We start from the raw sequence: 13,037 nt of genomic DNA, 5'->3' as shown, positions 1-13,037 counted from the left end.
CGTGGTGTTTCCATCCTTTTCTGAGGTTCCCAGGTGTTTGGCCAAGCTTCCCTGTGCAGAGCCTTGGTCCCCTTGAAAAATGCTCGAGTCTCCCATTGACTTCAATGGGGTTCGTTATTCGAGACGAGCACTCGAGCATCGGGAAAAGTTCGTCTCGAATAACGAGTACCCGAGCATTTTAGTGTTCGCTCATCTCTATTCATTATCCTAATAGTTGTCATTCCCAGGAGCTTCACAAACCACCATCGTAAACATCTAAGGTGAAGCCTCATTAGACACAGTTATATATAAATACACCCCGGGTGCTTTATGTTTTCAATACTCCATCTATACATCTTCTGGAGTCTTTAAAAAAAAAAAAATTGATCAACCTTTCATATCTTTATAGGAAAATGGAGGAGACAAACTCCACAGAATTTGTCCTCCTCGGCTTCCATGAGCTTCCGAGCTTCCAGTTGAGTTTATTCTTCATATTCCTGGCCATTTATGTAGCAACATTATTTGGAAATTCTCTAACAACTTGTCTGTTTTGCTTTAATCATCACTTTCACCGTCCCATGTATATCTTCCTATGTAACATGTCTGTATTGGATATGTCCTTCTCCTCAATGGTTCTGCCCAAGTTACTGGACATCTTTCTAACTGGTAACAATGTCATCTCCTACAATGGTTGTATGACTCAGGTCTTCTTCTTTGTGTTGCTCATGGTGACAGAATACTTCATCCTGGCGGCTATGGCTTATGATCGCTATGTGGCCATATGTCATCCTCTACGTTACTCTCACTTCATGAGTCTACGGCTCTGTTTCTGGATGTCTTCTACATCTTGGAGTCTAGGAACCCTTGAAGGAATTCCTTTTGTCATTCTGATATCGTCTTGTGCATTTTGTGGGTCGAATGAAGTGGACCATCTCTTCTGTGACTTGAAGCCTCTCATGAAGCTTTCTTGTACTGACACACATTCTATAGAGATGGTAATATTTGGATTTGGTGCAGTCATTGGCTTTGTTCCATCAGTCATGACCTTGGTGTCCTACTTGTATATTATCTCAACAATCTTAAAAATTCACTCTAAGGAAGGAAGACACAAAACCTTCTCCACATGCTCCTCACATCTCACAGTCATCCTCCTGTTTTATGGCACGGTCCTTGGCATGTACATGAGACCAAAGTCCAGCTACTCCATGGACCAGGACAAGGTGTTTGCCATATTTTATGCAGGGATCATTCCAATGCTCAACCCTCTCATATATAGCTTGAAAAATCAAGAGGTGAAGAAAACTTTGTTCAAAATTGTTAAAAAGGTATATGTTTATTGAAGACTGTGTTAAACACATGGAGTGAACTTTGAGAAGAGGAGTCCTGGCTTGAGACTCCTTGTACCAAGAGTAAGGAGTTTCAGTAGAGGTATGGCCCAGTTTGTCTACACTTTACACTCATGATGTCCCAACAATATGAGACATCTCTACTCTAATGTTCGTTTCCCAATAAAAGTAAAAAAACCCCATTCTTCTCCCAACTATCGTTGACTGGATTACATTATAATCCTCTACGTAACATGACATAGTTGGAGAAGGACTCTAATTCATAGCAATGATGTATATTCTCTGATAATGAATTGTTTCAAAGCAGAAAATCAAAACAAACTTTTCTATTTTACTATGTTGGTTATTCTACGAGAAGACCTGGATCATTGGAGGAAATTATGTTTGGAAGTTGAAAGTGTGAAGGAAGAATAAGAATTCTGGAGGATCCTATGCAAATCATTGATAAGTACAGTGCAGAACAAAAGTTGGGACCCAGCTTCTCATTCAAAGACTTTTCTGTATTTTCATGACTATAAAAAATGTAGATTCACACTGAAGGCATCAAAACTATGAATTATCACATGTGGAATTATAGACTTTACAAATAAGTGTGAAACAACTGAAAATAGGTCTTATATTCCAGGTTTTGCTGTGATTACTGCTCTGCACAGTCTTGGCTTCTCTTGATGAGATACAAGAGGTAGTCACCTGAAGAGGTTCTCACATCACAGGTGCCCTGTCAGGGGTAATAAGTGGGATTTCTTGCCTTATATATGGGGTTTGGAGTATCAGTTGTGTTGTGCAGGAGTCATGGGGATACACGGCTTATCGTCCTACTGAATAGACTGGTAGAATTTGTATTATGGCAAGAAAAAAGCAGCTAAGTAAAGAAAATGAGCGGCCATCATTACTTTAAGAAATGAAGGTCGGTATGTCCGAAAAATTATGAAAACTTTGAAAGTGTCCCCAAGTACAGTTGCAAACACCATCAAGCCCTACAAAGAAACTGGGTGACATGAGGAGCGCCCCAGGAAAGGAAGACCAAAAGTCACCTCTGCTGCGGAGGAGAAGTTCATCCGTGTCACTGGCCTCAGAAATCTCACATTAGAGACCAGGTCACTGCCACATTGAGCAGCAGATATATCTCTACAACAACTGGTAAGAGGAGACTGTGTGCAGCAGCTTCATGGTGACATCACTGCTAGGAAACCACTGCTAAGGGCAGGCAACAAGCAGAAGAGAAGACAAGGAATAAACATTAGACCAAAAGAAATCTGGGCTTTGGTCTGATGAGTCCAAACTTGAGATTTTGTGTCTTTGTTTGACGCAGAAAAGGTGAACAAATGGCCTCTCCATGTCTGGTTCCCACCATGAAGCCTTGAGGAGGAGGTATGATGGTGTGGGGTGGGGGGGGGGGCTTTGCTGGTGACACTTTTGGGGATTTATTCAAAATTGAAGGTATACTGAACAAGCAGGGTTATCACAGCATCTTGCAATGGTTTGCGTTTAGTTGGACCGTTATTTATTTTTCAACATGGCAATAAAACCAAACACACCACCAGGCTGTGTAAGGGCTATTTGACCAAGAAGGAGAGTGAGCCTGGCCTCCACAGTCACCAGACATGAACCCAATCCAGATGGTTTGGGACCGTAGAGTGAAGGCAAAAGGGCCAACAAGTGCTAAGCATCTCTGGGAACTCCTTCACGACTGTTGCAAGACCATTTCAGGTGACTACCTCTTGAAGCTCATCAAGAGAATGCCTAGAGTGTGCAAAGCAGTAATCAAAGCAAAAGGAACCTAGAATATAAGGCATGTATTCAGTTGATTCAGTTGTTAAGTATATAATTCCACGTGTGTTAATTCATAGTTTTGGTGCCTTCAGTGTGAATCTACAATTTTTATAGTCAGAAAACGCTTTGAATAAGAAGGTGGGTTCAAACTTTGGATCTGCACTGTATGTTTAACTGCAATAACTTTGAAACTCATCGCTTGGGAATGAACTCAACGGGAAAACAATCAGCAACACAATTACTGATGACTTGGGCGCCAGAAGCCTAAATGAACACTCTGGGCAAAGCTTATGCAAGATGCTTTGCCAAGTGCCAGCGTCAACTTTCTGTCCAACCTCTATACCAGTAGCCCCCCCATTCTATAATACAGCCACAAATATACCCACAGTGCCAAGTCTTTCTGTATTTAGAATATATGCGGAATATATGCGGAACCATGCGGAACAAAAATATAGTAAGTCTTTATTTCAATAAATCGTATAAACTCGAAAGTTCAATTGCAAATATTCTTTATTGAAGCATCACCGATTGGCAATCCACATCCATTTTTTACCGTTTCAGTCTATGTTAGACCTTCTTCAGAGACTGAGTACTGAGTTTCTACGATTTTTTGAAAAAGGCCTTTCTGTATGTCCTCTCAAATCTCTGTCCTCCTAGACAGATTCTGGGTCCTACTGATCTAATCCCTAATTCAGAACTCTCAATCTGATCCCCTCTTGTAACAACCAAAATGTAGAAAATGTTTTTGTTACTCAAATATTGAAATTATTATATGGTACAAGGATTTAACAGATAGAGGGAGAGAATGCCCCTCCCTCATACCTCCCACCTTCCCTCGTCAAGTCCTCCATAGTGCAGTGTTCCAGCTACCTGTAGTGTTCCTCTAATGGGGTGTATATAAGATATAGGCAACATTGTCCCTTTAATTTAGTATTTGTGTGGAGGGCCACCATCAGGAATTTGGTGCTCCATATAGGACAATTTTGGGGACCGCTCTCTATCCCAGCATGCAAATCCCATTTTATCACCATTTCACCTACATATTATTGTTACACACAGTTATTCAGAGACTGACGAACTGATCAGACACCAGTCGAAGAAGCAAAAATCTTCTGCTTGTAGTGTAGAAATTCATGAGGACTTCTCCCAGATTTGACTTTTGGCCACTGCATTCAGCCCCAGATCTCTTCAGCTCATAGTAGCACATTTACACACTGCGCCCCTAAGTCACTTACAGTCTAATTTTACCTGAATAACAGCTATGTACATAATGGAGAAATATCATCTTGTTTGACCAACTTCAGATGTATAGTATATTTGCATCCGGTGACTTTGAAGAGCAGCGTAAGAATATAGTCATCATTATGTTCATGCCGATTTCAGTGGGACCTGTTGATGGAGTCATGTGTGGATGTGTATGTGGTATGTAGTGAGATGAAGAAGAATTGCTGTCCATAAATAAGTTTCCAGCATCCATGTTTATGGCAATCCATGTGTAACACTATGAAACATAGCTGTAGTTACATGTAGGTTTGTGACTATGGTTTGACTCTGGGCTTAGTCTTGGTGAGAGAGGTAACGAAGAACCCAAAGATCCCTGTGGCTGAGCTCCAGAGATGCAGTGGGAGATGGGAGTCACCTATCACTGCAGCCTCCAGCAGTCGGGGCTTTTTGGCAGAGTCTGGAAGCTTCTCCTCAGTGCAAGACATAAGAAAGCCGCATACAGTGTGCAAAACACATGAAGGACCTGGACTGAGGAATAAGATTCTCTGCTCTGATGAGACGAAGATCGAACTTTCTGGTGTAAATTCTAAGCGGTGGAGAAAACCATGCGCCGCTCATCACCTGCCAAATACAATCCCAGCAGTGATACATGGTGGGGGCAGCATCAGGCTGTGGGGGACGGGATCATTGGTTGTAATGGAAGGTAAGATGAAAGCGGCCAAGTACAGAAAGATCCTGGATGAGAAACTCTTCCAGATGCTCTGGACCTCAGATTGGGCCGAACCTTCCAACAAGACAATGACCCTAAGCCCAGAGCTAAAATAACACAGCAGAGGCTTCAGAACATCTCTGTGACCATTCCTGACCGTCCCAGCCAGAGCCTGGGCTGGAACTGGAGAGGATCTGCAAGGGAGAGGCAGAGGATTCCCAAATCCAGGGGTGAAAAACTTGTCCTTCCAAGAAGACTCCTGGTTGCACCAGCTCCAAAGCTGCTTCTACTCAACATTGAGCAAAGGGGCTGAATACTCATCACCAGGGGGCTGACTACTTATCACCGGGGGCTGAATACTTATAACCAGGGACTGAATACTCATCACCGGGGGCTTAATACTTATCACCGGGGGCTGAGTACTTATCACCAGGGGCTGAATACTCATCATCAGGGGCTGAATACTTATCACCGGGGGCTTAATACTTATCACCGGGGGCTGAATACTCATCACCAGGGGCTGAATACTTATCACCGGGGGCTGAATACTTATCACCGGGGGCTGAATACTCATCACCAGGGGCTTAATACTTATCAACGGGGGACGAATACTTATCACCTGGGGCTGAATACTCATCACCAGGGGCTTAATACTTATCAACGGGGGATGAATATTTATCACCGGGGGCTGAATACTTATCACTGGGGGCTGAATACTCATCACTGGGGGACGATTACTCATCACCAGGGCTGAATACTTATCACCTGGGGCTGAATACTTATCACCGGGGGCTGAATACTCATCACTGGGGGACGATTACTCATCACCAGGGCTGAATACTTATCACCAGGGGCTAAATACTCATCACCGGGGGATGATTACTCCTCACCAGGGGCTGAATACTTATCACCGGGGGATGAATATTTATAACCGGGGGATGAATACTCATCACCAGCGGCCGAATACTTATCACCGGGGACAAATACTTATCACCAGGGACTGAATACTTATCACCAAGGACTGAATACTTATCAGCAGAGGCCAAGTACTCATCACCGGGGGACGAATACTTATCACTAGGGGCCAAATACTCATCACCAGGGGACGATTACTCATCACCAGGGGCTGAATACTTATCACCGGGGAATGAATACTTATAACCGGGGGATGAATACTCATCACCAGCGGCCGAATACTTATCACCGGGGGACGAATACTTATCACCAGGGACTGAATACTTATCACCAGGGGCGGAATACTACTGTGGGTTCAGACCCAGACTGACCTGAACATGAAAATGGGCGCTATTCATGCAGTCCAACATGCTCAGCCAGGTTCTGAACCATCTGAACTAGGTCCTATTTCTTTGTTGTCTATACAGTAATTGTATTAGACTGGTTAATCTCTCAAGGTAGAGGATGAGGTGCAGACCCTAAACTCACCCACAACCCCCGTCACCTACCTAACAAGCCTCACAAACCCTAATGGTCAGAGACTTCTGGTCGAAAAACCCTACTTTGATGGGGTAAACAGGAAAGGTGGTAAGACACAGAGGGACAAAAAACAGAGAAAACAAGCAAAGTCAGGCAGAATTGGGTCAAATCCTGGATAGTGGCAAAGCACAAATTCGAAAGGCAAGAGATAGTCAAGTAAACATAGCAGAGTTAGGATATCAAGAGCAATAGTAAGGAAATCAAACAACAAATGTTAGAGGACTGAAATTAACCAGCAACCTGTTAAGAAAAACTGAGTGGACATATAAGGTAGTAATGGACACTGTCCCCTGCAACTGACTTGTTCAACCAATCCCTTAACCAGGCCTAAGATGGACACAAACAGAATGAAAATGATAAAGCAGGTTTTCCCAAAGAACTCATCCTGAAATTCCAAGTAGCTTTTAGTTTAATGATGTTGGGGGGGGGGGGGGTTCTCTGGGGGGGGGTGTCATTGTGTAACATAAATCAGTATGTTACTCTTGATTAGCTAGTAATAAAGAGTCATGTATCCAGTGTCATGGGTGATTCCGCGATCCATATATATGTTCCCCCCCTATGGCACAGCCCCGACCCGGTCCCGAATCATGGGTGTCGAGGATTGTGGGTGCACCCGTTCTCCGATATGTATGGTCCCGTCCAACAACTTACCTCTCCGGGTTCCTGACTCTGGTCTCTGACTCCTGGCTCCCGTCTGTCTGGCGGCGCTTCTGCTCGTGGACTAGGCCGCACATGTTCTCGCTCATTAGGGCGCGCACGCCTGACTCTTCAGGAATTTAAAGGGCCAGCATCCACTTCTTCTATATAGCCTGGCAACTCCTGCAGGGGATGCTGGATCTTCAGTGTTTCCAGACGCTTCCGTGATTCCTGAGTGTTTCCAGACACCTCCTAGTTCCTTGAGCATTTCCAGAAGCCTCCATGTTCCTGTGGTGTTCCCATGTTCCTGTGGTGTTCCCGTGTTCCTGTGGTGTTTCCGTGGTGTAATCCTGTGACGGTCCTGAAATCCTGTGGCAGTCCTGTAATCCTGTGACAGTCCTGTAATCCTGTGGTGGTCCTGTAATCCTGTGGCGGCTCGGTTATCCTGTGGTGGTCCTGTATCCCAGTGGTCTTCCGAGGTCCTGCCAGCCATCCTTCCGAGGTCCTGCCAGCCGTCCTTCCGAGGTCCTGCCAGCCATCCTTCCGAGGTCCTGCCAGCCGTCCTTCCGAGGTCCTGCCTTCCTGAGGTCCTGCCATCCTGAGGTCCTGCCATCCAAGGGTCCTGCCATCCAAGGGTCCTGCCATCCCAAGGTCCTGCCTTTCCGTGGTCCTGCCTTCCCGTGGTCCTGCCTACCCGTTGGTCCTGCCTACCCGTGTCCCTCCCTTGGCTGTCACTGTGGGCCTAGTTGCACCCGTGGAGAGACCTGGTGGCTTCCCACCACAGCAAGACGATCCCTCTTTGCGGCGGGCTCTGGCGAAGACCAGGAGTCCACTTAGACTCCGCTTCCGGGTTGCGACTAGTATCTTTACCCCCCGCAGTGGACCAGGGAGTCCACAGACTTTAGCCCCAGAGACTCTTCCCGCACCCCATTGCATGACAGTAAGATACGGCCATGGACTCTGCCAAGGAGTTGCTGCCCAAAAAGAACTCCTGGACAAACTCGCTGCCACCCTTCAAAGGATGATTGTCTCCCAACAGCAGGCTCCCGTGACTCCTCCTCCTGTTGCTCCAGTCACCCCACTATGTTTTCCGGCAGTAGAGACTGGACCTGAAAATTTTTTGCCTGACAAATGACAACCCCAAGTTGTGCAAGAGATTTGTTTCCCAGTGCTCGCAGCACCTTGAACTGATGTCCTCCCAGTTCCCCACCGAACGCTCTAAGGTGGCGTTTGTCTACTGTTTGCTCTCTGGAGAGGCCCTGGCCTCGGCTACTTCTCTATGGGATAGTGGTGACCCGGACATGGTTACCCATACCAAGTTCCTGGCAAAAATGCGGTCCAGGTTTGAACCACCTCAAGTTCGGCTACCTCGCCTGTCCTGCTTGGTCCTGGTGTCCCCAGAGCCTCCCAGAGTTGCTCCAGCGGCGCCTCAGCCTCCGCTGCCTCCCAGAGCTGCTCCAGCAGCGCCTCCGCCTCTGCAGCCTCCCAGAGCTGCTCCAGCGGCGCCTCAGCCTCCGTATCCTCCCAGAGCTGCTCCAGCGGCGCCTCAGCCTCTGCAGCCTCCCAGAACTGCTCCAGCGGTGCCTCAGCCTCTGCAGCCTCCCAGAGCTGCTTCAGCGGTGCCTCAGCCTCCGCAGCCTCACAGAGCTGCTCCAGCGGTGTCTCAGCCTCCGTAGCCTCCCAGAGCTGCTCCAGAGGAGCCTCAGCCACCGCAGCCTCCCAGAGCTGCTCCAGTGGTGCCTCAGCCTCCGTAGCCTCCCAGAGCTGCTCCAGGGGCGCCTCAGCCTCCGCAGCCTCCCAGAGCTGCTCCAGTGGCTCTGCAGCCTCCCAGAGCTGCTCCAGCGGTGCCTCAGCCTCTGCAGCCTCCCAGACCTGTTCCAGTGATGCCTCAATCTCCGCAGCCTCCCAGAGCTTTTTCAACTGCGCCTCAGCCTTGGTAGCTTCCCAGAGCTGCTCCAGCGGCACCTCAGCCTCTGCAGCTTCCCATCGCTGCTTTGGCTTTCCCACAAGCCACTCCAGCGTCTCTGAAGCTTCCCAGAGCTGCTCCGGCTTTCCTGCAAGCTGCTGCTGTGCCTCTGCAGCTTCACAGTGGTCTTCCGAGGTCCTGCCAGCCCTCCTTCCGAGGTCCTGCCAGCCGTCCTTCCGAGGGACTGCCAGCCGTCGCTCCGAGGTCCTGCCTTCCCGAGGTCCTGCCATCCCGAGGTCCTGCCATCCCGAGGTCCTGCCTTCCCATGGTCCTGCCTTCCCGTGGTCCTGCCTACCCGTGGTCCTGCCTACCCGTGTCCCTACCTTGGCTACCACCGCAGGCCTAGTCGCACCTGTGGAGCAACCTGGTGGCTCCCTGCCTCAGAAAGACCATCCCGCTTTCCTGCAGGCTCTGGTGAAGACCAGGATTCCAGTTAGACTCCGCTCCCAGGTTGCGTCTAGTATCTTTACCCCCCACGAAGGTCCAGGGAGTCCATAGACTTCAGCCCCAGAGACTCTTCCCGCACCCCAGTGCGTGACAGCCAGCTTACCAAATATGTTCTATAAATGTAAAGTAATGGATTTCGATAGGAGTATACCGGTGGCTCAAGTGATATTATGTGGATTTGAATTGCACTTGATGACCAGATTTGTTCAACTTTTTGTAATTCTGATTTTTTTGAGTTGGTTTAGGAACAGATGTCAATTTACCTTTTGTCTTCAATAAGTTTTAACCTAGAATGTAATCATTACAACATCTTAATTTTTAAAACTATAAACAATTTTTACATACAATTTAACTAGACTTGTTACAATTCCCAGGTTTCTTCATTACAAAACTTCAAACCTCCAGTGCAATGTTCCATTGAATGAATCTTCTATATAATGTTCTCTGAAAATCTTCTCTTTTTCTATTGTCATTCTGGTGAGTCGCGCTTTCTGCTACATGTGAGATCAATTATTTCTCAAAAGATAATTACCTGATCTATGATGTTATATGAAGTTAAAAAACTCCACCATCACTGAATTTGTCCTCCTTGGCTTCCATGAGCTTCCGAGCTTCCAGTTGGGTTTATTCTTCATATTCCTGGCCATCTATGTAGCAACATTAGTTGGAAATTCTCTAACAACTTGTCTGTTTTGCTTTTATCATCACTTTCACCGTCCCATGTATATCTTCCTGTGTAACATGTCTGTATTGGATATGTCCTTCTCCTCAATGGTTCTGCCCAAGTTATTGGACATCTTTCTAACTGGTAACAATGTCATCTCCTACAATGGTTGTATGACTCAGGTCTTCTTCTTTGTGTTGCTCATGGTGACGGAATATCTTATCCTGGCGGCCATGGCTTATGATCGCTATGTGGCCATCTGTCTTCCTCTACGTTACTCTCACTTCATGAGTCTACGAGTCTGTTCCTTGATGTCATGGATGTCGTGGACCTTGGGATTCTTTGAGGGCATTATTTATGCCATCCTTATGTCAACTTGTAGATTTTGTGACTCTAACAAGATTGACCATTTGTTTTGTGATATGAAGCCTCTAATGATGCTTTCTTGTAGTGACACGCGTACTATAGAGATGGTAATACATGGACCAAGTGCAGTCATTGGCTTTGTTCCTTCGGTCTTGTCCTTGGTGTCCTACATATACATCATCTCAACAATCCTAAAGATTAACTCTAAAGAAGGAAGACTCAAAACCTTCTCCACCTGCTCCTCACATCTCACAGTCATACTTCTGTTTTATGGCACGGTCCTTGGCATGTACATGAGGCCAAAGTCCAGCTACTCCATGGACCAGGACAAGGTGTTTGCCATATTGTACGCAGGAGTCATTCCAATGCTCAACCCTCTTATTTATAGCTTGAAAAATCAGGAGGTGAAGGACGCTCTGCGCAGGATAAAAGGGCAAATTTTTACGAATCTGTAGGTTTATTGTAATCTCTGGTAAAAAATGTAAACGATTTTTTACAATGAAAGATATAATCTTCTGTTCTTTGTTTACTTCAAATGTTTACATATTTGTGGTGTTTTGATTTAAGTAAAAGTTAACCTCTAAGTTCTTTACAATTTGTTCAAGAATTTCTACATATTGGGGGTCATTTACTAATGGCCCGATTCACGTTTTTGCGACGGGTTAACAGAATTTTCCGTTTTGCGCCGATTTTCCCTGTACTGCCCCGGGATTTCGGTGCACGTAATCGGATTGTGGCGCATCGTCGCTGGCATGCACGCGACAGAAATCGGGGGCGTGGCCGTAAAAAAAACCCGTCGGATTCGGAAAAACTGCCGCACTTGAAATAAAAAAAAGTGTCGCTCGACATGCGCTTACCTTCACCCACGATGGCTTGGTGAACTTCAGTGCATTCAGATGCTTTTCAGCGCAGCAACGCCACCTGGTGGACGTCGGAGGAGCTGCCTTAGTGAATCGCCGGAAGACCCGAATCCACCGCAGAGAACGCGCCGCTGGTTCGCGAATGGACCGGGTAAGTAAATCTGCCCCATTGTTTACAAAAATGTGCACAAAAAATGTACATACAGTAAAGATGAAAAATGTTCTGATGTTCTGATATATTCATATATTCAAAGTGCTTCTAAATACCATTATTTTTAACCCCTTCGGGTACTTGGGGATCTTTTTTTTTTTTTTTCATTTTTACTGAATAAAAAGTAATTTGGCGAAAAAGTTGTTAATTTTAGCATCACCGTCTTTCGTATGCATAACTTTTAAATTTTTCGTCTCACAAATCTGGTTAGGGGCTTTTTTTTTTTATTTGAGAGAAGGATTGTTCTTTTTAGTGTTCTTATTTTAGAGTGCATAACATTTTTTTAATCACTTTCTAGAGCATTTTTTATGGGGAATTAATGAAAAATTATCTTTATTTGGAGCATATTTTTGGTTTTTTTTTTATGGGTTCACTTTGCGGATCTAATCACAATTCTGTTTTATTATGCAGATTGTCACGGATGCAGCGATACCAAATATGTGGGGGGTTTTGTGTATTTTATTCAATTTTACTGAATAAAAACTAATTTGGAGAAAATCTTGTACATTTTAGCATCACCATCTTTTCATATGCAGAACTTTTTTATTTTTTCAGCTGACAAATCTGATGAGGGGCTTCATTTTTGCGAAAAGAGTTGTTCTTTTTAGTGGGTTTATTTTAGAGTGCGGAACATTTTTTAATCACTTTTTATTAAAATTAAAATGTAATTAGAAATGCTCTGTTTTCGGAACGTTTTTTTGTTTTTTTTTCCCCTGGCGTTCAGCGTGCAGGTCCAGTAATGATTCTGTTTTATTATACAGATTGTAACAGAATAGGCAATACCAAATATGTGGTGTTTTTTTGTGTTTTTTTATACATTATTAATTGTTTTTATGGGAAAGTGACATTCAGGGGATTATATTTTTATGTACTTATTTTTCATTTATTCTAATGTGCAAACTTTTCTGTTTTTATTTTTTTTTATACTTTTCCATACTTAAACATGAACCAGCGATGCTCTAAAGTGGATCGGATCCCCCAGTAGACGGCACGCGGGATCTGATCCATAGGAGGAAGACTCTTACACGCCACGGTCATGCTTGACCGCAGCGTGTAAGGGGTTGTGTTAACCGATGGCAGCAGAATATTGACTACTGGCGCCTCCTGCACTGCTCGGGAAGTGGGCACCAACTTTTTTTTTTTTTGGTGCACCTTTAACACAGAGCGTGTGACACAATTCTGTCGAGTCTCAGTAATAAACGCCTCTTTATAGGCAGAATTTTGTGGACCCAGAGCAGCTGCGAGACAAAACTGGCTAGGACACTTTATTAACCCCTTCAGGACGTTGCCAGTTTGGAGCTGACGGCTCAGCCCCATTTGTTGGATTCTGACCTGCGTCGCTTTATATAGTTATAACTTTTG

General features: G+C 45.3%; 2 protein-coding genes across 2 annotated transcripts; both read left to right on the top strand.

Moving 5' to 3' along the window:
- Positions 1–392: 392 nt before the first annotated feature.
- Positions 393–1,319, top strand: LOC140105491 (olfactory receptor 5AR1-like). The gene has a single exon (XM_072129437.1). The coding sequence runs from the start codon at positions 393–395 to the stop codon at positions 1,317–1,319; it is 927 nt and encodes a 308-aa protein (XP_071985538.1).
- An 8,804-nt stretch (positions 1,320–10,123) lies between these two features.
- On the top strand, positions 10,124–11,059 carry LOC140105490 (olfactory receptor 9G9-like). Its single transcript, XM_072129436.1, has one exon. The coding sequence runs from the start codon at positions 10,124–10,126 to the stop codon at positions 11,057–11,059; it is 936 nt and encodes a 311-aa protein (XP_071985537.1).
- The last annotated feature ends 1,978 nt before the right edge of the window (positions 11,060–13,037 follow it).

The sequence above is a fragment of the Engystomops pustulosus genome, chromosome 11, assembly GCF_040894005.1.
Source record: "Engystomops pustulosus chromosome 11, aEngPut4.maternal, whole genome shotgun sequence".
Classification (NCBI taxonomy): domain Eukaryota; kingdom Metazoa; phylum Chordata; class Amphibia; order Anura; family Leptodactylidae; genus Engystomops; species Engystomops pustulosus.
This window is presented reverse-complemented; position numbering and strand designations above follow the sequence as displayed.

What these genes read in the sequence shown, in the direction of transcription:
- LOC140105490 (XM_072129436.1), top strand. Translation starts at nt 10,124, where the DNA reads ATGAAGTTAAAAAACTCCACCATCACTGAATTTGTCCTCCTTGGCTTC.
- LOC140105491 (XM_072129437.1), top strand. Translation starts at nt 393, where the DNA reads ATGGAGGAGACAAACTCCACAGAATTTGTCCTCCTCGGCTTCCATGAG.